This window comes from Periophthalmus magnuspinnatus, chromosome 8 (assembly GCF_009829125.3).
Source record: "Periophthalmus magnuspinnatus isolate fPerMag1 chromosome 8, fPerMag1.2.pri, whole genome shotgun sequence".
Classification (NCBI taxonomy): domain Eukaryota; kingdom Metazoa; phylum Chordata; class Actinopteri; order Gobiiformes; family Gobiidae; genus Periophthalmus; species Periophthalmus magnuspinnatus.
Genome location: NC_047133.1, coordinates 5,344,020 through 5,368,328, shown reverse-complemented (window position 1 = coordinate 5,368,328; position 24,309 = coordinate 5,344,020). Strand labels below are relative to the sequence as shown.

General features: G+C 38.0%; 1 protein-coding gene across 1 annotated transcript; it reads left to right on the top strand.

Moving 5' to 3' along the window:
- Positions 1-323: 323 nt before the first annotated feature.
- slc17a7a (solute carrier family 17 member 7a) lies at positions 324-23,902 on the top strand. The gene is made up of 13 exons (XM_033971014.2): positions 324-395; positions 13,916-14,168; positions 14,578-14,696; positions 14,948-15,062; positions 15,364-15,451; positions 15,546-15,632; positions 15,746-15,888; positions 15,989-16,138; positions 17,378-17,510; positions 17,634-17,744; positions 18,467-18,594; positions 18,675-18,744; positions 19,279-23,902. Exons 1-13 carry the CDS (start codon positions 334-336, stop codon positions 19,560-19,562), a joined length of 1,743 nt encoding a protein of 580 aa, XP_033826905.1. The 5' UTR covers positions 324-333; the 3' UTR covers positions 19,563-23,902.
- The last annotated feature ends 407 nt before the right edge of the window (positions 23,903-24,309 follow it).

Sequence of the window (24,309 nt, the reverse complement as noted above, 5' to 3'; positions counted from 1 at the left end):
AATCTGTCAACTGGACAAAAAGAGTTGACTCCTACACCTTCTTGTCCAGTTTACAGATTTTATTTAAGCTTTTACTCCCCGCACAAAGGCACTTTGCGCTTTTACGCGTCGCTGGCACTACACTTTATTTCTCCATACGACGTAACGCAGAAAATAAAATAATCTAATTTGATAATTTGATACCTTTCGCGGTGTGAGTGGTCCACTGGGCCGTGTGCTGATGCTGGGCCTGGGAGGGACGAGGGGAGGCGTGAGGAGGGGGCAGCCGGAGGAGAGAGAGGACGGGCGCGCGGCACAGAGCGGAGCGCAGCGGCCGGACCAGGAGCTGCAGCGATGGAGATCCGACCGGACAGGTTCAAGGCTTCTGCGGCCAAAACTCTGGGAAAAATCCACAGGTAAGCACTTTTTACATCCACTTTTCATCATAATACTTAGTTTGATGTGAATTTGGACACATCTGACCCACTGGTTTTATGGCTCATTCTTCTCCTGAATCCACTGCAAAGGGAAAAGTCGCTTTAAATGTAGTTTTAAAGACGGGCATGTCTTGTCCAACATTTTGCATGAAATCAGTGATTAAAAACCTATTGTCTTTTGGATGCGCGGAGTGATATGAGCAGTGCAATAAAAAGTGTCTCTGCTGATTAAAATATATATATATAACGGAACTAGAAATCACAGTTTCTAAATTGCACAATTCCGTGTAGTTCTTTTTCTTTTTCTGGTGTTTTTTGGCTGTTATTGGAGTGTTTTTTGGAGACGCGTGAGACCATAGTGCCATTACATAATACTGGTGTGAGATGTTGGCACAGCTTTGGTCCAGGAGCAGCTTGGGCTCGTGTGGGCAGCAGCTTAGATCTTATTTCAGCAGTGAGTAAAGTTGTAGTTTTGTATTTGATAAGAGATTTTTCAGGCAAGAGTAAAAATCACCTTAAATTTACAGAAAGCTATTTATTATTTTAAATTGTTAATCACCATGGCAACGGTTCTACTTGTCCATCATCTTAAAACTCATGGATTGACTACAGATTGTGCCATATGACATATTTCTAGCTTCTTGTCCACCTTTATTTTGCGCTTTTAAATGCAGATATGATACACACATTCACTGTAAATTCAACTTATATTTGATTTAATGTTTTTTTTTTTTTGTAAAATCAGAGATAATATTCTTGATAGAGCCTTGTCCGATGACGCCCTCTTTAAGCTTTCTCTCATGATCTGAGGTAGAAACGAACGTTATAAATCCCGTCCTGAAATAGCCTGTTTTTCAGTCCAGCTGTCAGCCATGCAAATCCCCACTCTGTCTCCGCCCCTTGGTCCACCCAGCCCAGGGACTTCCTCCGGTCCCTCCACCCTCCACCCTCCACCCTGCCCATAGGTGCTCGCTCCAGGGTGAGATTAACAGCACATCAGGAGAATCTATGGTGCTAAGAAGGCATGGGCAGATATGGATTTTTTTTTTTACAGTCGATACTAGTCGATATTTTTCGTAGTGATACTGAACTGATCAGCAATATTTTTTTTCAATTAATTGATTAGTCAAGCAATTATTTGGAGATTGGATTGGATTATTTGGAGACTTTTTTAACAGATTTTAACCCAATAAAGGTTGAAATATGGTGTCTGAAAGCTAGAAAAAGTATACTGTTGATCATTTTGTCATTTTGTCATTTTGATTTAACTATGCCACTGTCTTTGTGCGCATGTTTTATGATCAAAATACGATTATTTTGATTCATCATTTTGCCCTAGTCGATACTGATACTTTATTTGTCTGGCTGTTGTGGCTGATGTTTTCCGATGTTGATATAAATAGTTTAAATTCTTCAGCAAGGAACACAAATTCATCAATTTATGTGTCACTTAAAAACAACGTTGGGATATGATATCTTTAGTATTTTTTATGATTATCGTCTATGCCCAAATCACATTAAAATCACTTTCAAAAAGACAAACTGGGAATGACACATGGGCAAAAAGACAAATGCTGATTCTTAATATCAAGGAAATTTACAGATACATGTATGACCCATCCCTTTTTCTAATCCGTATAACACACTCTGGTTGTGTCTGATATTTTTTATTCAGTTTTTTTCTATATTTCTTCTAGGGTTGTCAAAAAACTATTGAAACTCATTTGAGCAGGTATCGATACTAAAAACATCAAATTCGGTGCAGAGAAATGAACAAAAATGAACCTTTTCAGAGTAGCTTTATAATGATCTTAAACTGTATCAGAACACGACTAAAAACCCATGGACAAAGGAATCTACCTGGATGACTGAGAGATTACACAAAGACCACATGGTAACATAAAAAAGTACTATGATTTAACGCTGAAGATCACATTGCGTCGTCTAAATAAAGACAGCTTTTAACTGTCATAGTGTTGCGTATCGAGTCTATTCCTTAGTACTGAAATCGAGTTTGAAATCTTAGTATTGCAACAACCCTCATTTCTTCAGCTTAACCTTTCCTATCTCCCAGGTGAAGCAGATGTACTACAGTGTGGAATAGAAAGGGCATCCCTGTGTGGTGTGAATATGTTAGCGTGTGCAGCCTCTCTTGAGCAGACAAACTGTGATCCCCCGTGATGAGAGCAGCCAAGAGCTTATTTATTATTTAGGCATTACTCCATCAGAATGCATGCCCTCCTGTTTCTAATTTCGACCTCTCAAAGTAAGCACAAACTTCTGTGCCGCAAGGTTCAACCGCCACTTGCACTTTTTGGAACTTTTTATCGGTAGACCTGCGGTGGACAATCAATCACAGGAAGTCATTCATTAAGCGTAGCTCGGATGAAAACTTGGGGACTTTAAGACACTGCAGATGAGCCAGTTTCTCGTACTTTCTGTTTGAACCAGGAGAGTCTGGTTTAACAACATAAAACACATCACAGCGAATTTTCAGATAGTTTGAGATTCCTGTCTTTTTCAAACCCACAAACACTTTAAGACAAAAGCTGGTTCACTCAAAGGACAAAACCCCGAGCCATAAACAAAGTAATGTGGTCTAGTCCATTCAGTGAAGTGAAGAGTGCAGTGAACGAAACAAAACAGCCACTCCATAAAAGAATGTACCAACATCTTCGAGAGAGCAGCTCAGGACCCCAATCTGCTGTACATCTCCAGCTCAAAGCCACTAACCACTCCTTTGAAGATAGTGAGGTACAGATCTGAGCCAGAGAAAACAAATGGTTTGAGAGAGGTGTTAAAGAAGCTATTTTTGTTATGAAAGACAATTCTTCCCCCATCTACAACTCCATCCTCAGACCCAGAACAAAGAGAACAATAGCAGGGTCGCTAAGGGCTGAATAGGCTAGTTTCAGCTGAAAGTGGAGACAATAGATGTTTACAGTTTCAGTGTAGTTAGCCCCTCCTTTCAGATAAATATAAGGCCGTGTCCACCAGCAATCTGAGCAGAACTGAAGAAGCGGCTTGGACGAGCAGCGAAACGTCCTCACTCCTACAACAATTTGTCCAGTTGACAGATTTAACAGATTTGTATATCTCATTGGTTAATCCACGTGTCGGTCAACACCATCTGAACTTGCACAGACAGGACCTGCTTCTGGACTGTCCATGGGTTTTACATCCCATCTGATGATCTTTAATTAAGACAAATTAACAATTCAAAGCAAAATATTATATCTTTTGAATAGGTGCCTGAAAATACTGTAATCTCTATAGAAAAAACAGACTGTACTCATTGTTTAAATTTCTGGAGCAGGATCAAATCGTCAAAATGTCAAAATGAGGCAAGAATTTCATTGGACACAGATGTAGCTAAAGTAAGAATAATGACATTCCCATGCTCTTTATAAAGTGTAGAAAAAGTCTGTAGTCTTGGCTGGCCAGACAAGATACTGACATGGATTTGGGCATAGACGATATTCTTTGGTTTGAGAGATACACAGTGGGGACAATCCACATTTTTAGACAATATAATGTAATGTCCAACACAAAATAGTCGTAGTTTTCTTATATATTTCCATGAGGTTTTATCCAAGTCTGATATAGATTAAGACCATTCTAAACTTATTCAGGAAAGGTCAGATTTTGTCCTATTTTTGTCCTATTTTTTATATTGATACTTGCTCAAATCTAGTTTCGATATTAGTTTTCATACTAGTATCGAATAGTATCTAGATTTTGGTATTTCTGACAACCCTAATAGAGGGAAAATAATGATAAATGATCATTTTAAATACGATTTTTTATCATTGGCATCTGCTACTGCTCTAACTAAAGCATGACAGTCCCACTTTAATGAATGAACCATCATTGCATTCAATAAAAGTCACAATGAAACACTCTTAGTATTTCGTTCCTAGTCATGGATGTTAATTATTCAACAGATCCAATTGCAACAAAAATAATAAAAAGTTCCCCAAGAATAATCTATTGACAGTTAATAGTTCCTACTAATCATGAATGGCTTGAATTGATATTGCGTCTGTTGTGTGAAGGTCGCATGTGTGCACGGGACAGGGCCAGAGCACGCTTCGTGACTGGATGGGGAGGTGGGGGTCTCCCTGGGTGACACCGTCCCACTGAGACCCAATCTGTTCACTTCAGGGAGAGGACAGAGAAAAGGGAAAGAGGGGAGGAGAGGGAAAAAGGGGAGAGGAGAGAGGAATCACCGCTGTACAGACCAGAGTGTTAAAATATTAAAGCGCCTACTATGCTGTGGTATTTCATAAAAAAATAATTTAAAAATGTAGGCCTTGTATTTAAAGTAATATTTGTTATGCTATAGATTTAAAACAAATATTGAAATTTTATAGTAAAGATCAAGTTATTGTGAATAAAGATGTTTATTCATAATGATTAATTGCAACATAATATTTGACAATGCGGTTAGAGTCAATACCAAGATGCTAATTCATACCATTTCATGAACAAAATCTTTCAGAATTAGATGTTGTTGCGTTTACCTGGAATGTCCCACAGTATGGAATTACATCTACCTTGCATTTATTGAATTACACATGTTTTCTTTGCTGAAAATACCCTGAAAAAAGATGCGTTCTTACTATGAGCGAGGTTGTCCCTGCACAGATCTGAATTGTAATGAATGCTTGTCTCCATGGGGATGTATTTTAGTTTAATGCCATACTTCTAAACATTCCACGCAACGCAATAACATCTCCAGGGAGACAAGTAGTTGGCAGAACCTCCACAAAAATCAGTTTCAAGTTGCAGAAATCCTCTTGAAATCCTAGTCTCATGCTCTGCTAGGATCTGGAACACGCAAACCTGTGTATTCCACCTAAGACTGTAAACACTGAAATGAGTACAAAAGTCTTGTACTGACCAGGGCGTCTGCGGTTACGTAATATTTGATCGACCCCAGCCTCCGCACACCGTCTCTCCATCATCCTCTTATGAGCGGATTAGACTGAGCGCACGATGAATTGATAAATTTAATATAGCAGCCAGGCTAACAGTCACAGGTCAGCAGAGACAGACGAGGTGTGAGGGGGGACACCCGGAGCCTTTTTAAAACACAGTATGTTAATAAAGATGCACTATGTAACTTTTCTGGGGATGGTTTGTTAAATTTGACTGTGGAGACTGTGTTAATGCTTTGGCTCAGATGTGATGATATGATATTAAAGGGCCTGTACCAGACTTTGAACTGTGAGACAGGAACATTTTTTAGCCCCAACTTGGTCCTTTCTGTCACTTTGATATTACAACATGGCAGAAACAAGTGTCCGGGATAGTGTCACGTGATTGTCTGCATATAGTTCTCAACCTCTGCTCAGTGTAAGTACTTTTGTGACTCTTGAAAACGCACCATGACAGAAAAGCGTGTGTTTGGTTTCCTATGGTTTTGCTGAAAATGTGCATGATTTTTGCTGCTTTTACGGTATGATACATGATGTAAAGAGCATTTATCTTGACTAGAATGAATAAAAATTAGGTACAAGCCCTTGAAAGCTTAGAGACAAGTAGGTAACGCAAGCACACCAAGTTACAGTCAGATCTGTGGAGCGGTGAAACCCACTCAGAGTAAGGATGCATGTTTTTTTAGCAATAAAATCATTCTCTATCTGAATAAATGCAAGTTAGAGGTAGTTATAGATAGAAATAGTGCGGTACTGTGGAACGTTGCAGGCAAAGCATTAACATCTCCATGGAAACAAGCAGATAAACATTAAAAAATGTTACATAGCGCACCTTTAAGGCAATCAAAGTAGTGAAGTTTATTGAGATGGCAGTATGTTAAATGTCTGATCGATTTTTGTTTGGTAAAGGTAGCATAACGTAACATTTCACTAACATATTCAACATTTTTATTTATTTATTTTTTATTCTTCTACTAAAATACTTGAATACCAGCTGACAACATACCAGCTGACAACACCAGATGACTACAATCTGAAACCATCCAAATAATTAATTACTTCTGAATTATTCAGCATACTTTTGTAAGATTTTCTGTATTTCAATATCACAGTGTTACTGATGTATTACTGAGACACACTGTAAACATCCAGTGATTTGCGTGAAGATTTTCTAAGTATTCTGCTGTGTGTGTTTAATAATACATGTTTTGAGTGGGAGGGAGGTGGGGCTCTGCATAAATGTACAGATGCCTCATGTCGTCGTCATAGAAGCTTAAGCTACAAACTGAGTCATTTGAGTTCTCACTTTTCTGGCTTTTTTCATAAGCTATAGCCCACTACTTTATTGGTCCCTGTGTCCTCTGCATTTGATCCATGCTGCTGAGACAAATGTCAGGAGCATCAGGAGGGTAGAAATATTGTATATAGTCTATAGTATACACAAAATAAAAGGCTACAAAATGAGCACGTTCAAAAACTTGCAGTGTCTTTTATAATGGGATGAAGCGATATTTGTAGCCTGTGCTCTTAGTTTTTTAAAAAGGTACTACAATCACAACTGTACCTGGGTTGTATGGACAGGTCATGTGTCGTGTAAAAGCTCAGAACCTCCCGAATTCAGTCACGAAGCTGCAGAAATTGCATTAGCACTGATAAATGTTTGGCTGCAGGTGCTGAGGTTTAAGTGGTTTAGGTTCAGGTCATCAGAGAAAGACATTTTAGGTTCAAACAAACTGGATCTCAGCATTGAAACTGGAAACCCAAGTGTGACATCTCCATGGAAACAAGCAAAATCTTGAATTGGCACATTGTAGGCTAGCTCTGATGGATTACCATAGGTTGCATTCATTTTTTCTTAATTTGAATATGTTTTAATGTCAGATGCTACATTAACCTGGTCGTTCCTAAAGCCCGCGCAGCTTTTGGACGCTCCACGTTTCAGTTCTCTGCAGTGACTGAAATCACCTACAACAGTATTTTACATGATCAGTGCACATGCTTTTATATCTTTAACATGCAAATATTTCACTGTCTCATGTCATGATTCACTGTTTCACATTACGATTGCTGAGTGAGTGTGAGTGTTTTCTGGGCTGTATTATGCTGCCTCATGGTTACATCATCTTTGCAAATGAGAAGATGTTCTCACTTGACTTACCTGGTAAAATATTGAATAAATAAAATAAATAAAAGATGGAGGGCAGGGTTCTGTATAACTCTATGGGAAATTCACTGTTTTTGATTGAAAAATGTGCTAGTTTTTGTGGATAGGCCCAGTAATTACCCATTTTAACCATAAACCAAGGCAAGGCAAAGCAAGTTTAGTTTTATAGCACAATTCACAATTCAAAGTGCTTTACAGAATAAGAAATACATTAACATTACAATACAACAAGAGTGCAGAATACACTCCTTTCAGCCACATGCGCAGCTAAACAGAACCATTCTGAGCCTGGATTTAAACATTGTCAAATAGAGGCCTGTCTCACATCTTCAGGAAGACTGTTCCAGGTTTTAGCTGTATAAAACTTCCCCATGTTTAGTCATAGTTTAGTCCTGGTTTAGTCCTGACTCTGGGCACCAGCAGGAGGCCGGTCCCTGAACTCCTCAGAGTGTGAGATGGTTCATGTGACTCTAACATGTGGGAGATGTTCTTTGGTGCTGGTCCATGGAGAGATTTGTACAAAAGCAGAGCTGCTTTAAAGTCTATTCTCTGAGCCACAGGAGCCAGAGGCCTGAGCCACAGGACACATGTGTGAAGTACGTCCTGGTTCCAGTCAACAGGTCTGCAGTCTGACAATTGAATAGTAAACTGTGATTCGAGAATGTTGTGATTTCACGTGAACACGACCTATTGGCTGATTATTGTCCTCGAGATTATCCTGGAAAATATTGAGAATGAGATGTGAATGAGATCGTCAATGTTGCTAGAATTGGTCTATCTCGCTTCGGCCTTTATTGTGCATGTTTGAGGCTGTTTTATGACAAAGCTGGGGTCACTTTGCTTGTCATAGATGAGGCATCATCAGCAGCTCAGGTTCAGAGCTTCACATGGAGGGGTCAACTGTCTGGGGTCAACTGTGTTAAAATGTACAATGGCCAAAACAGGGGCCGTAACAACCCGAGGATTATGGCAAAATCAAAAGTACACCATGTAACCTTATTGGATGGGGGGTGTCCTACCTGCTTGTGACTGTCTTATGGTTTTGTCTGAAACGTTCTAAAGTATGGCATTAAAATTGTCTATCTTACACTAATTTTATTGGTCAAATATAAAATAATTATTACTGTGTTTGTGGTCACACCGACACAGATCTGACCTTTCACTTGGCCTGGCATCATCTGCATGACTCCATTGAACTAGATGAGATTAATACCAGGTAATAGTCTTCAGACAAGTAGGTGGTGTATCAGAAAAGTTTTATAATGGACCTTTAAACTATTGATTCACATTTTTAGTTTTTAGTGTCTGTAAAGAGAAAACTGTAAACCTCTGCCTGATGGAACACCAAATATTTTATATGAATAGGCCTAACAAATAATTAACTATAACAATGACTGAAGTACTGGTCATGTTGCCCTAGTAGCAATTAGGGTCAAGAGTATCGAAAATCAAATACTTAGCGACACAAAAACTAGTATTGAAACTAGATACTCATTTGAGCAGGTATCAATAAGCTACTTAAAAAGGACAGAAATTAATATATTTGAAATAGAGTAACCAGATTTTTTTAATTCAAAACTGGGACACACCCGGGTTGGGATGGTTCGTATAGATAAAATTGTGTAAAGAGTATATAGTATTCATTCTTTTTTCACTTGTCGGACAGTAGCTTATCTGAGGGACTTCTGTCGGTGCAACAGAGGACTTTTTTTTTTTGTGTTTTATGCTCATTTTCAAGCACTGTTTTCTGTATTTTGGCTGAACAAAAGACAATATAAAATGACTGTCCAGGGTAAATAGAGACATCTGGTCACTGATTTTGAGCTGTATCAGAAGAGTAAGATCACATAATATACACCCATGAAGTACTTAGGAACCTACCTGGAAGACTGAGAGATTATGTGATATAACATGACATGGGAATAGAAAAGAAATGTTGAAAATTACATTCTATGGTCTAAATCAGGGGTGTCAAACACATTTTCACCGAGGGCCACATCAGCAAAATGGCTGCTTACAAATGTTGCATATTCATTTGCATAGATGTAAAAATATAGCTGTTTAACGGTGTATTACTTGATAAAATAACATGTTAAGACCGTCATATCTTTTAATTTATTCTGTTGAGGGCCACATAAAATGATGTGGAGGGCCGCCTTTGGCCCACGGGCCTTGAGTTTGACACATGTGGTCTAAATAAAGAGCTTTTTTAAAATCATCATTGTGGTAATGATGGTAGCATTAGCGTTTTCAGTAGATGTAGGTTTTGAATAGTCCGTTTAAAAGTCTTTAAGTCTTCAAAACCATCTCATACTACTTATTAAAGATTAAACACCAGCATTACTTGATTCTAAAACAATGTTACGCAGGAGATATCTTCACGACTTGTCCGTTTTGCTTTAGGCTAGCCTCGTTAGCCGGTAGCATATGTGTAGGTGTCAGGCTGCAATCTGTTTCCTGGCCTAATGAGGATCTTGCGGCTTTTTGTGTTAGGGACCAGTTATGCGAACCCATTTAGCATCACGAGCCAGCACATTCATCACAGCTCTGAAATTTATAAAGTGACACAAAATCATAGTATCTGAACAATTTGCGGGGCTAAAATGTGTCGTGCCACGCCCTTCCATATTAATTTCCGGAAGTAAATCATTTTTGTAATCCTAATCTGAGTGTTGTGACAGATTAAGAGAGAGAGGGAGAGATGCGCATCAGTCTCTAATCTCCAGCAAACGTCAGACCGTGGCTTTGGAAAGTCCTTCCGCTGCTTGGGTTTAACATAAAGGCTATAACGTTACAACTACAGACACTTTTGATGTTAGGTTTGATCGTAAAAGGACAAGTAGGGTTGCATAATATTTTGCAAAATTGTTTTTTTAGGCTAGACCAGTGGTTTTCATAGTATTATCAGATTTAAACCCGGATTCGTTGGACCTAAATAAGGACCAAACGTGGTTAAAATGCAGTTCCTATACCGATTTTGATACTAAAGTTTTAAATATCTGCTAATACCTACACGATATCAACCGATACCAGCGCAGACATTCATAACAACATTTATTTCCTTTATACAAAAAAAAAAAAAAAAAAAAAAAAGACCTAAATAGCTGTATTTATCCCTCAAACTGCAGGACATTTTTGTAAATAAAAGTAAAAAAAATGATGAGGCTTTCTGGGCGAACTGCAGCCAGCCTCGTCTTATGGAAGCTGATATCCGATCCAGCTCATTTTTCAGTATCTGTGCAAATATTTAATAACAGTAGCAGCGCATCTTTATCTAAAAATAGACTATACCGGCTCTAAAATGAGACTAAACAATGTACAAAGTAGTAAATGATAATTAGCCTGAAGGAGGACCAAAACATTACCTAGATTTGTCTTGGAAAACAACTAAAATTATAAAAAAAAATCTGAGTATTTTCAACACTACCTAGTATCTTCTTCAACATTAGCATGAGAACTTATACTGATTGTTAACGCCAATAGTCCTAGATCATTCTAAAATTATTCGAAAAGGTCAAATTCAGTGCTTTTTAAGTGTGTTTTTTTTTACTAGGCTTTATTGATACTTGCTAAAATAAGTATCTAGCTTCAATATTATTTTTAGTATCAGTTCTCTGGGTACAGACGCTTTCTTAACCCTATCTTTAATTGTGGGAAAATGGCATTAAAATATCAATATTATTTTAATATCTAGCATATAGTTTATATCTTTTTTATGATATTTTGGACTCGTAATAGATTGTATTTCATAGTAGGTTGATATAGCACAAATCGCAGCCTGTAAGCCCGCATATATAGACAGTGGCACAATATAGCGCAAAAGCTAGTGTAAATAATTCATTTTCACCCAAAAACGCATCAATAATAGACCAGTGTCAGCATCTCTCGTGCTAGAATGCGTGAGCAAGGTCTTAAGGCCAGGAAGCCAAAAGAAAACAAAATTTGGTTGTGTTTGCTTGCAGACTTGTGTTGGCCAGAGCTTTGAAAAATCCAGCCCGGTCGACGCTTATGCCTGTAATTCTCCAGCTCACTGAGTAACTGGATCACAACTGACACTGACACGCACATCGGCTATAGGAATGTTAGCACAAGTCACTGGGAAGTAACTGCGCCGTCCACACCTGAAAAATCTGCTGTTGTCAATAAATATATAATGATATCTAATAGGGTTGTCAAAAGTATCAAAAATCAAATACTAATCGATACTAAAACTAGCAGTCAAACTAGATACAGATTTAAGCAGGTATTGAAACTAAAAGTCACATTCACAGGACAGAACTGAACCTTTCCTGAATGATCTTGAGCTGTATCTTTCACAAGTATAAGACACATAGACGAGTACACACCCCTGGACCACTATGAACCTACTGGACACTGAGGAATTACACAGATATAAGACACATGGTAAAAGAAAGTACTGTCATTTAATGTTGGAAATGACATTTTATTGTAAGAGTGTTTTTAATTTTTATTCTTATTATCGTCATGGTATTGGAATTGCGTATCAAGTCTATTTCTTAGTATCAAAATTGAGTTTGAAATTTTTTACTAATATCGTGACAACACTAATTATGCATTAAGAATTTTAAATCAGTAGTTAATTTAGACTGTACTGAAAAATAACCAAGGTATCATCGTTCACAAGTAGTTCTGCGTTTGACTGTGAGGTGCATTTTATAATAGTGCACATTATTTCCACATTCACTGTTTGTACATACACATAGCGGTGACAATTGACAAATATATTAGTTTAAAATATCTTGACAAGTAAACTTAAAGGTGCATTATGGAACTTCATTGATGGAAGATGCGCCACAAGCTTGTTTCCATGGAGATGTTATCGCTTTGCCTGGAATGTTCCACCTTATCTGGCTCCCATTTGTTTTATTATGGAGTTTTAAAATTGCTCAGAAATACCTAAAAAAAACTTTAATTTTTTATCAGTGGCGATGCCCCTCCACAGATCTGACCTGTAAGTTGTAGTGTGTAACATTCTAGTCAATGCTATTACATCTCCCGGGAAACAGGCAAGAGAAAAGTTACATGTTAAATGATTTTAAGATCCAGTGAAATAAATATGTGTGGTTTATTAATAACTCTGTGGGGACTGCAATATTTTATCAGCGTCAAAGAAAATTTAGACGTAAAACAGTTGGAGCCGATGTTTATCAAATTCTAATATGATTTTTTTTTTTTTTTTTTTTTGTACAGGTATTTCTTAATAATATTTACACCTTATCATTGCTTTTGTAACATTTGTCCATAGCTTTATATATCATTATACATTATCTATAATTGAACATGTACAGTGCTCACACAGCCTTGTTCTTGAGATACTAAAACTACATGATATTTGTGATACAACAGTACTGATTGTGACATTACTTTATAGTTGGTGTGACTGTATGTTGTATGACTAGTATTTACTGATGCCTGCGTATTGTGCAGTGTGGTGGGGGTGCTATTTTCAGCCATAACACACAGATGGCTGCTCCTCCGACTTCACTGTTGGGTTCCTGTGGAAAAAGTGACTGGAAACACTCTCTGCCCGTTAAATAACAAGATGAACAGGCTAATATTTAGGTCAGAAGAGCTATTTTAATACTATGCTATTTTTAATTTTCTGTTATCTTTTTTGTCTTTGTTCAAATGACACATAAAAGTGAATGTTACAAATCTCTAGGGAGCACTGGATGATCTGGAATATCGGATACCTACAGCAGGACAAGTAAAAAGAGTCTCCTGGGTTTGTTTTTTATAGTCAACGCTGATACAGATTGTTTAGAACCCAGAAAAAAGACGATAAGCTCTCCATATTATTGGGCCAACATGTAGGGTCAATTTGGATTATTTTCCCCAAACTGTATAATTAAAATTGACCACAAACTCTACCACAAACCGGTTTTACTTCAAGCTGAATAAGAAAACTGTGTAGTCACATCTTTGTTTCTTTGTTTCTTGAGGCAGCTGGTCAGCCCATACCAAATATTGTCCTCTTGCCTTGTTTTGTCTAGTTTTTTTTTAACTGATTTAAAGTTTATAATTTTACTTCCTGGTTGGACATGGGCAGCACATGTGACACACCGTTGAGGTAATTTCATAACTTACCTAGCAACCAGAATGTAAACTAGAGCCAAAACTTGTCTAAATTACACAATAGTTATGATTAGACTAATAAAAATACACAACATCTGTTAAATGGAGGTCTCTGCATTAAGGATGGACATTTTTTGTGCTGATGAAACAGGTAAAGGTGCTACTTCCTGCATTTTTCTATTCTTTTCAACAACTTTTCTTTCCTCAAACTGCCCCTCGATTGATGTAAAACTATATCCCTCCAAACCAAGTCACCTGAGTGCAGAAAAAACCTATTGTATTGTATTGTTTGCCCACAGAATAATCGAGAAGCGGCAGCCCAATGGCGAGACGATCGAGCTGTCCGCGGAGGGCCGTCCTGAGCTGGTGGAGGAGAAGGAGATGCCCATTGTGGACTGTACGTGCTTCGGGCTTCCACGCCGTTACATCATCGCCATCCTGTCCGGCCTGGGCTTCTGCATCTCTTTTGGCATCCGCTGTAACCTCGGTGTGGCCATCGTCAGCATGGTGAATGACCACACTGTGTACAAAGGCAACAAGGAAGTGCTGGTGGTGAGTTTTACAAGCTTTTTGTACTTTATGTGAGATGTGAGACAGGTCTCTACTCCGATAATGTTCAAATCCAAGCTCAAAATGATTCTGTTTAGCTGTGCAGATGACTGAAAGGTGTTTAGTCTGCACTGTTTTCTTTTAAAGGGCCCATATTATGTTGTTTTTTTGATGAACTTATAATGTTTCCTCATCAAAAACGTACCAGGAGTTGTGTTTTTTTGTTTTATTTGCACATGTTTAACACGCATATACTGCATATTTACGCCATTTTTAACAATAAAGACAAGTAAATACAAGTCTGCTGCTTGCTTTGATGAAATGCCACTATGAAGAGATGGGTCGGTTATACTAAATACTTTATTAAAAACAAATAATATGTCTTCTTTCATGCCCAAATATCTTGTTCCAGGCTGCACAGTTCACGTGGGACCCAGAGACAGTAGGAATGATTCACGGCTCCTTCTTCTGGGGCTACATTGTCACTCAGATCCCAGGAGGGTTTATATGTCAGAAGTTTGCAGCTAACAGGTGAAATATTGATTGTGTAATGACAATATTTTTGATTAGATTATATTTAGACTAAGTAAAAAAGACCTAAAGTCCAAATGTAACAAAGACTAAACCAGAATCAAGATAATGCTAAATCAGGACTGTGTAAAGTGTGCATTTAACATTCAATATAAATGCATGATTAGCTTTGAACATGAAAAATTGTGTATACTGTATGTAACTATTATGCATTTGATTTAACATGATTTAACACTTATTTTGCTCCTCAGAGTGTTTGGCTTTGCGATAGTGGCCACATCGGTGCTGAACATGCTGATCCCCACTGCTGCTCGCTGCCATTACAGCTGTGTCATACTGGTCAGGATATGTCAGGGACTGGTGGAGGTACGACACTGCTCATTCTTCAATTCTTCATCTATTCATCTATTCTATTTAATATAGACAAGAATGTTCTTTACCAGCTTTTCCAAACACATATTTTGTTAGAATGCTGCAGGGTCAGTAGCAGTAAATCAGCTAACCAGGTGTCTGAAATACTTTTGCAAACTCTTTTTATAGTTCTCTCTATGGTTTTATATTTACTGGATTTTAAAAAAATCTATATAATACATATATTTATCACTTTTCATTGGCTATGCAGACATGTCAAATATATTCACCTCTTCATCTATTCTGCATATCTCAGGGCGTCTCATACCCAGCCTGCCATGGCATCTGGGCAAAGTGGGCTCCTCCGCTGGAGAGAAGTCGATTAGCCACAACTGCCTTTTGTGGTAAATGAAAAACAATGTCTTTAATTGAATGAGCTCTCATTTGTGAATTAGTGTTTTATAATTCTGTAATGTGGACATGTCTGGTGTCTCTTAGGGTCCTATGCAGGGGCGGTAGTCGCCATGCCTTTAGCCGGAATACTGGTCCAGTACAGTGGCTGGCCTTCTGTCTTCTATGTTTATGGTCAGTTTACTTTCATATTCTGTGTGACATTTTTATAACATATTATATACCAGTTATATTACGTTCTAGATCAACGTTTTACATTGAAAGACTATAATTCCTGTCCTTCACAGGCAGCTTTGGTATCTTCTGGTACTTGTTTTGGGTTCTGGTCTCATATGAGAGCCCTGCAGCCCACCCCACCATTACCCCAGAGGAACGCAAGTACATCGAAGACGCTATTGGAGAATCTGCATCATTTCTTAATCCTCTTCATGTATGTCTCTACATGCAAAACTTTTGGCTTAGATATTCAAACAACATTCCAGTGTTTCTAAAATGTCAGATTTTTTTTTTTTTTTTTTTTTTTGTGACAGAAATTTAAAACTCCTTGGAAACACTTTTTCACCTCAATGCCAGTCTATGCCATAATTGTGGCAAACTTCTGCAGGAGCTGGACCTTCTACCTGCTGCTCATCAGCCAGCCGGCCTACTTTGAGGAAGTGTTTGGGTTTGAGATTAGCAAGGTAACCTTTTATTTGTGTGTGTGTGTGTGTGTATGTATGTATGTATGTATGTATGTATGTATGTATGTATGTATGTATGTATGTATGTATGTATGTATGTATGTATGTATGTATGTATATATATATATATATATATATATATATATATATATATATATATATATATATTCTCTATGAGAAGTTTGAATTATTATTATGTAAAACACGTCTTATAGACACACACACATTAACATGAAGGATGGTGATTTGATCACTGCTCTCTGCAGATTGTGATTGTGTCATTGCACAAGACACATCACCAACCTTCACTGCGTGACTGTAGTGTCATTGTTTCATAAACATAAACACGGATTTTAATCTGTGCCGATTAACACAAACAAACACATTTATTTCTCCAAGGTCTGTTCCAGTGCTTTTACTGACAAATGATGAGACTTTTCAACTGAAAAGCCCCAAGTGGATCATTGACCTTTGTAAAGGTGCATTATGTGACATTCCAAGTGAAGAGTTCCACCAATTTATCTCCATGGAGATGTTAATGGTTGGAGACCATGACCACTCATAATAATTTAGCAACCTATATAATTGAGTACATAAGCCAGATAAGTTTAATGCCTTGCTGTGGAACATTCTAGGCAAAGTAGACCACCCATTGGAAAGTTGCATAATGCACCAAAAAATCGACTTTTTGGAGCGTTCTACCACGTTAGAATGTTATTGCTCATCAAAAACATGCCTGAAGAGGTTTTATATGTCATCAATGCATGTTTGAATAATACTGTCATCTCTTCTGGACCTACATCACCCAAGCTCCCACACAAAAATTTTCCATAAATATATACAAAATAACACACTACAACTTCACAAACCTGGTGCAATGTGCGGTAGTTCCACTAGCAGAATGACTATGCATACTGATTGTATTGTGACAGCGCTCTGAAGGAGGAGGGACTTTGCACAGGGAGTAAAGGGGGATTCAGACCATCAAAACAAAAAAGTGAATACAATAAAAGGTAACACATGGCAATCTAAATATGTTTTGTGTTGATAATTACTATGGCAGTGTAAGTGGAATACTCCTCGGTAAATGCTTGGATTTTGATTACCATAGTAAACGCATAAATTATCACCTCCATCTGAGCCGGCTCATTCTGTCTCTTATTGTTGCATTGTAACAGTGACATAACAGCCTCCTCCTGTTTGCCAAAGTCCATGCTGGCCTCTTTGCCTTCCCTTTAGGTGGGAATAGTGTCTGCGCTGCCCCATCTGGTCATGACCATCATCGTGCCGCTCGGAGGCCAGCTGGCGGACTACCTGAGGACGCACAACCTGATGACCACCACCAACGTCCGCAAACTCATGAACTGCGGAGGTCAGTGTCACAGACAAATGGTACACAGATGAAGGTTTAGCCTCAGAAGTTTGACAAAGTGACTATTGTGCGTACGGGCTGTTGCGTTTCTCACTCCTCGCTTGTTTGGTTTGGATGTGTTAGGTTTTGGGATGGAAGCCACACTCCTACTTGTGGTGGGATACTCGCACACGAAAGGCATCGCCATCTCTTTCTTGGTCCTTGCCGTGGGGTTTAGTGGCTTCGCGATCTCAGGTAGGTGGTGTGAAGTCATTGTGGAGCATATTTATTGTTCATGATAACAAATTTTAGGGTTTTGATTAATGTGAATATGAGTATTTTACAGTTATTCACGCACACATTACTTTAGTACATGGATCTAACAGCGCCCTCTAGTCTCTAATATGCAGTTACAGGATGGTATATTAATACATTTTATACTTGCGCTCTCTCTTAAGCTGATAATTCTAATTTGGTGCCTTATTTATGTCCATTCTCGTACGTACAGTCATGGTTGATTGTCAGTGCTTAGTTGAAGTTGTGGAGCAAAGCATGCTGGGAGCTAGAGGAAATTAAATGTATAATTATACTTGCTGTTTATTTATGTATCTTTTCCTTCGAAACTTATAAAATTATTCTTTTAAAAGGCTATAGACCCCATCTCTAGCATATAATGTGTTACGACACTTATTAATGTGACATAGTTATGATCCAAAAGTAAATCAAAACATATTTAATGAAGACACAGGAAACAAAGATAAGGGCTCAAGGCTTTTCATAACTTTTAAAAACTTTCTGGTTCTTCTTAAGTTTTAAAATGTTGGAAAAAACCCTTAACCAAACCCCGTGGCCATAAAAAACCAAAGTAACAAAGGAAAACGTCCATGCCAACGTAAAATAAGGACACTAGGACAAAAAAAAAAAACCCAAAACATAAAGTATCCTTACACAAAATAATTCTTTACCTTTTTAAACAGGATTCAACGTCAACCACTTGGACATTGCCCCTCGATACGCCAGCATTCTGATGGGCATTTCCAACGGCGTGGGGACTTTGTCAGGCATGGTGTGTCCGCTCATCGTTGGAGCCATGACCAAGCATAAGGTGCCTCTGTGTCCATGTACAGCCAAAGTCCTGGATCTTTGAGTAAAAGTCTAACTGCAGGTTCTTTTATCTCATTTCAGACGCGAGAGGAATGGCAGGGAGTGTTCCTGATCGCCTCTCTGGTCCACTATGGAGGAGTGGTGTTCTATGGTATTTTTACTTTGATTATAAAAGAAACAAAAACATTATATATAGAATTTAATTTGGACTGCTGCAGATTTTTATTATGTTATTTAATATATATATTTTTTTATATATTTATTTGGTATCACGATATAATAACTGCACTATTTACAGCCTTAATAAAGTATGAAGAATGATTTAAAGCCACAGTGCGTAAATGCCAAAAACACTTAAATCATGCACTTACTATGAGTGGGCTTGCATCACCACAAACCTGACTGTTACTTAGGGTCCTGCTTGTTTCCATGGACATGTTTGTTCTTTGGCTATGATCTTCCACAGTCTGGGATGCCACTTCCAGAAAGTTGTTGGCTTAATTTATTTAATTTACTGTATTTGGATTTGACTCACAGTACTTTTTAATCAAACATTCATGTGTAAGTGATAATATTGGAACATCTATACAATCTATCTATCTATACATCTATACAATTAATTATAATCTAATAAGCTTCCCATAACTAATAAACTTCCCATAACTAACACGTATCTTTTCCTTAGGGATCTTTGCTTCGGGAGAGAAACAACCGTGGGCCGACATAGAGGACACCAGCGAAGAAAAGTGCGGCATTATCGACGAGGACGAACTGGCCAATGAGACGGAAGAGATGTACCGCGGGGGTGGGCAGTACGGGGCCATGAGCCAGGTGGTTGGTTCAAACGGAGGGGGCGGAGCTGGCAGCGGCTGGGTGTCGGACTGGGACAAGTCTGAGGAGTATGTACAGCCGCCTGGATACAACTCTTACAAGTACGAGGGGAGGGAGGAGGAGAGCGAAACCACCTAGACCAATGACTCTATGCAGTAAACGGAGTAAACAGTGGGAAAGAAGACATATTCTGAACAATCAAGACACTGCGACACGCTAAATGGAACGGACAGTCCTTTAGATAGTATTTCTATTTGCACATGGTCAGTGTGTGCATTCACTGGATGGGTGTGCTCTGGGTTATGTGTGACGTGATAGTTTTTATTTAAATATATGTGTATTTTGGATGTCATGAGCAAGCAGACCAGTATAGATATTACAATTACGGCCAGACAATCCATATAAAAGTCCATGAGTTCTAATGGAGCTCCAGATTTGTCAGAAGTAGGGCTATAACTACTGATAATGTTTATTTTATTTGAAGTGTGCTTTACAAGCTTGTCAGTTTTATTCATTCCCTCCACCACACCTGGTCGTGGTAAGATATTTCTATAGCCGCAGCAGCCCTGGGTCATATTGACAGAGGCCAGGCTGTTAATCTGCCGCAGTGGCGTCTTGGCTCACTCACTCACGGTATTGAGCTCCTCTCTGGCTTGTCTTAAGGTCTTTTCCGCGTCTGTATTGTTATAAAATGACTCAAATTGGTTGTTACCATAAGCAGAAGTGGATGGACTAACCAAAATTTGTACTCAAGTATAAATATTGTATCTTCAGAGTTATATTATTCAAAGGTGCACTATGTAACTTTTCTGGTAGGGGGTCCATCACCTGCGTGTTTCACTTGAGATGTCATTGCTTTGCCTGGATTGTTCCACAGCATGGCCAGTATCGTGCATTTATTTATTTGCAGGTGTTTTTATTGCTCAAATCTGGGGCAAACCTGCTTTGGAAATTAATGCCAAAACTTACATGGTGCAGCTTTAAGTAGTAATAAGTAGTGGTCAAAGAAATTACTTGTTTTTAATTGTAACTGTCAGGACATAATATTTGATTTATGACTTGAGGTTAATGTAATTTGAAGGACAAAATGTTAATAATGCACAAAATCTGATATTATCAAAGAATAGACGACAAAATGAGAAAAACTTAATCATATCTGAAGGAGCGATGCAAGAAACGCAAATGCTCATATTGTCAACGCTCAAGTAGGAGTACTGTTACTTCAAATTAAATATTACGCAAGTTAGTTGGAGTAAAAGTATCCAGTTTGAAAAGTACTCAGAAAATACTATTTAATTTAAAGTTACTCAAGTATACGTCACTTGTGGACTTGCTCACAGTGGGAAGAGTAACCACAACTTTTCTCAAATAAGAGTACTGCTACTTAAAACTAAATATTAGTCAAGTAGGAGTAAAATATGCAGCCTGAAAAGTTCTTTAAGAAGTACTATTTAATATAAAGTTACTCAAATATATGTCATAATGGGAAAAGTTACCAAAATATTACTTAAGTAGGAGTAAAAAGTACGAATACGCAGTCCGAAAATTGCTACAACACAATTTGATATCAAGTATTTGAGTAAATATAACCGAGTACTACCCAATGACCGCATTTCCGTGTAATTTTCTAATGGGATGTTGTAATGTTCTGCTCTTATTGGCCGGCTCTCTCAGTCTAAGCAGGTGCTGTAGATCAGAGTGCAGTAGTAGGAGCACATGAACCATATTTGAATGTGCACAGGTCCGTGGCGGAGTGGAGCGCTTGTGTTGGGAGAGAAAGAGGGGCCGTCTAGTGCGAGCTCACCTGTGTCTGACCTAACGAAGCCATGTGGGTCATAATGTGCACGTGACAAATCATCTGCCACACTGATCTTTGGTTAAATATACACTGTTTATTTAACTGTACATTTACATTGGTGGTTTTCAGGTTTGAGAATGTGATGATGTTATACTTTAATTTGAGGCGCAAGAGAATGAAAAGCAAAAATCTGATCATAATCTGATTTATGGAGTTATCAGATTATGTAAACGGTAGCTGCGGTTACATGGACACCAAAATCTGATTATTGTCTGATTTCTGGACCTATAAGATTATTTAAATTATATGCAAACAGCAAAATCTGAAGTGTGTATTCAGAGGGACAATGATCTGAAAGAAATTTGAAGACGTTGCCGTTTAAGTGTCATTTAATTTAATCTTTGTGAGTAATTTAAGTTATTTTTCGATTTTTTTGTCTTCCAAATAATATAACAGTTACTTTTGTGCATGTAAACAAACATCTCGAGTGCACATCTACCATAATTTGCTCATGAAGGTTGAACCTGACAGAAGAACTCACTATATTATAACAAAAATCTATAGGTCAGGTTCATGAGACATCGCAATTTTTTAAATCAGTAGTTTAAAATTGATCTGTTTTTTTGTCAGGAATCGGCTCAACAAATTTAAGTCCCTTCAACTGACAACGATCATATCTTTGATTTTGAATAATGGCACAATTTGTTTTTATTATTTCTTTGTCCATTTTGGTTTCATGTGGATAGACCTAGTGATTACAGCGATATTAACCATAAATCAGGTCAACAAATCTGCAATCTGACGGTTAAACAGCAAATTCCACCATAGAAATCAGCCAGGAGTCCAGAAAACGCACTTCAATACGAGCATGATTGACAGGTGGATTAACCAATCAGCACGCGGGTCCGTCTATATTGGAAAAAATAAAGTGAAAAAATATTACAGGGGGCTGAAAAATACTGTGGGTTTCTGCAGAATCAAAGAGCAAAGCACTGAACTCTATTAAACAGAGGTGAATTTTTTTTTTTTTTATTATTATTATAGGTGAAAAATTTGCTCCTTTGGTTCACATGTGTCACAAAAAAAAAAAATAATAATAATAATCTGATTGCACAATAACGTTTGACCGAGGTTGAGAGGCAATGGACGGCGAGGGGACCAGACTGATATCAATCTGTAAAAAAAAACACAGAGAAATATCATTCTGGATTTGCCGTCCTCCAGATCAGTTTTAATATATAGGAATTTTAGAATGAACACAACCTATTCCTGGACCTATTCACATGAAACAAAAACTGGCAGAAATATCTACGTCTTCTCTATGAACACAACCTATTTACACGATTTCTAAGCATGTGTGGAGTATCCGTTTGTGCAGTTTTTTTCTCTGTACTCATCAAATTTTCATCAGTATTTTTTTTTTTTTCTTTCTTGCCGTTCCTGAGTTGGTGCTGTCTTAATGTTGTGAAACTTTTGAGCTGGTGGAACAGAGCTTTTAATTTATTTATTTTTCTTTTTTTCGTATGTATTGTTGGGTGCAGGTGCAGAACATTGTGCGGTGAGCATGCTTAAGTGAGTTTAGCAGTGCCGTACCCCACAATCTCGTATTTTTTCTCTCAGTTTTCAACATGCATTTGCAAATTTACGAGACAAAGTTGACACAGGTTGACACATACTGTTCATTTATGTATGAACAAGTATTTATTTGTAGTATTTAGGTGCACAATGTAACTTTTCTGGTTACAAACTGCGTGCAAAACCTGCTTGTGTCCATGGAGATGTTATTGCTTTGTCTGGAATGTTCCAAATTTAACGTATATCTTAGTCCAAATTACAGGTCAGATCTGTGGAGAGGCCACTCACAGTAAGAATGTATGTTTTTCAATGCATTTTTGATCAGTTAAAACAACCGCAATTAAATAAATGGTAGATACTTTTGCGTTGAACATTCAGGGTGAAGCCAAAACATCTCCACGGTGATAAGCAGAAAAGTTAAATAGTGCACCTTTAAATTTATGTCCAGTTTCAAATGTTTGCTTCTATTTTTTGTAGATGCAGGAATTGTCACTTTGAAATTTTGGGCAGTATCAAGAGGTTGAGTTTCTTTGCTGACTCACAAAAAGTATTATTTACGATACCGGCAAATACAAAACAGCCAAAGCACCACCCACACACACCCACACAGAGTACATAAACAGAAATAACCACGTTTTTACACCATCTTTTCAACTAAAATCTTAGTGGACCATAACGCTGGTGTGAATGTTTGATGCTATATTTTGCTCTATGGTTAAAGTATATGAGAGGCTTACTGCCATTAAGTCAATGTTATGAAAATGCAAGTGTTTTATTTTAAGTGTTGTTGTAGTGTTTGTCTTGCCAATGTTGTCCTCCTTCATAGAAAAATGTGGTCCTTTTGCTAGGAGACGAAACGAACAATATCTCCATGGAAACAGGTGGTGTTCACTTGTACAATAGACATGTATATGTGATAAATTCTTCCTATGTAAAATAAAAGATGTATGGTCAATCGCTTATGTAAGAAGTCTGGGGGTTATTATGGCAAATTAAAGGAGCATTGTTTTGTACACGGTGGTGGTTGCATTGTCACTTGTCTGTCTCTGCCGCATAGGACAGATGGATGGAGGATTATCGGTGTGATTTTAGGCAAAGATTAGATGGAAAGAGCAGATGCACTCAGTGGGAGAATGAGAGAGAGAAACGTGAGAGAGGGAGGGATATCGGAGGGAGGCGCAAGGGAGGGACGGGTATTGTGTGGACATGTGTGATCATGTGTGTGTTTGTGTGTCCTGTGGAGCTGAGTCAAATCAAATCTGTGTAAAACGTACTCACCTGTTTAATAAGCATAGCATCATTTTACAGTTTAAACATCATTAAAGGTGCACTCTGTAACTTTTCAGAAGGGTGTGTCACTGGCTTGTCTACGGAAGATGTTGCCTCGCCTGGAATTTTCTACACTATGGCATTAAACCCATCCGATCTCTATGTAGACTAGAAGGTGATGGCATTAGACAAAGTTACAGATCAGATCTTTGAATAGGCGACTCTGCTAACAGTCAAAATGCA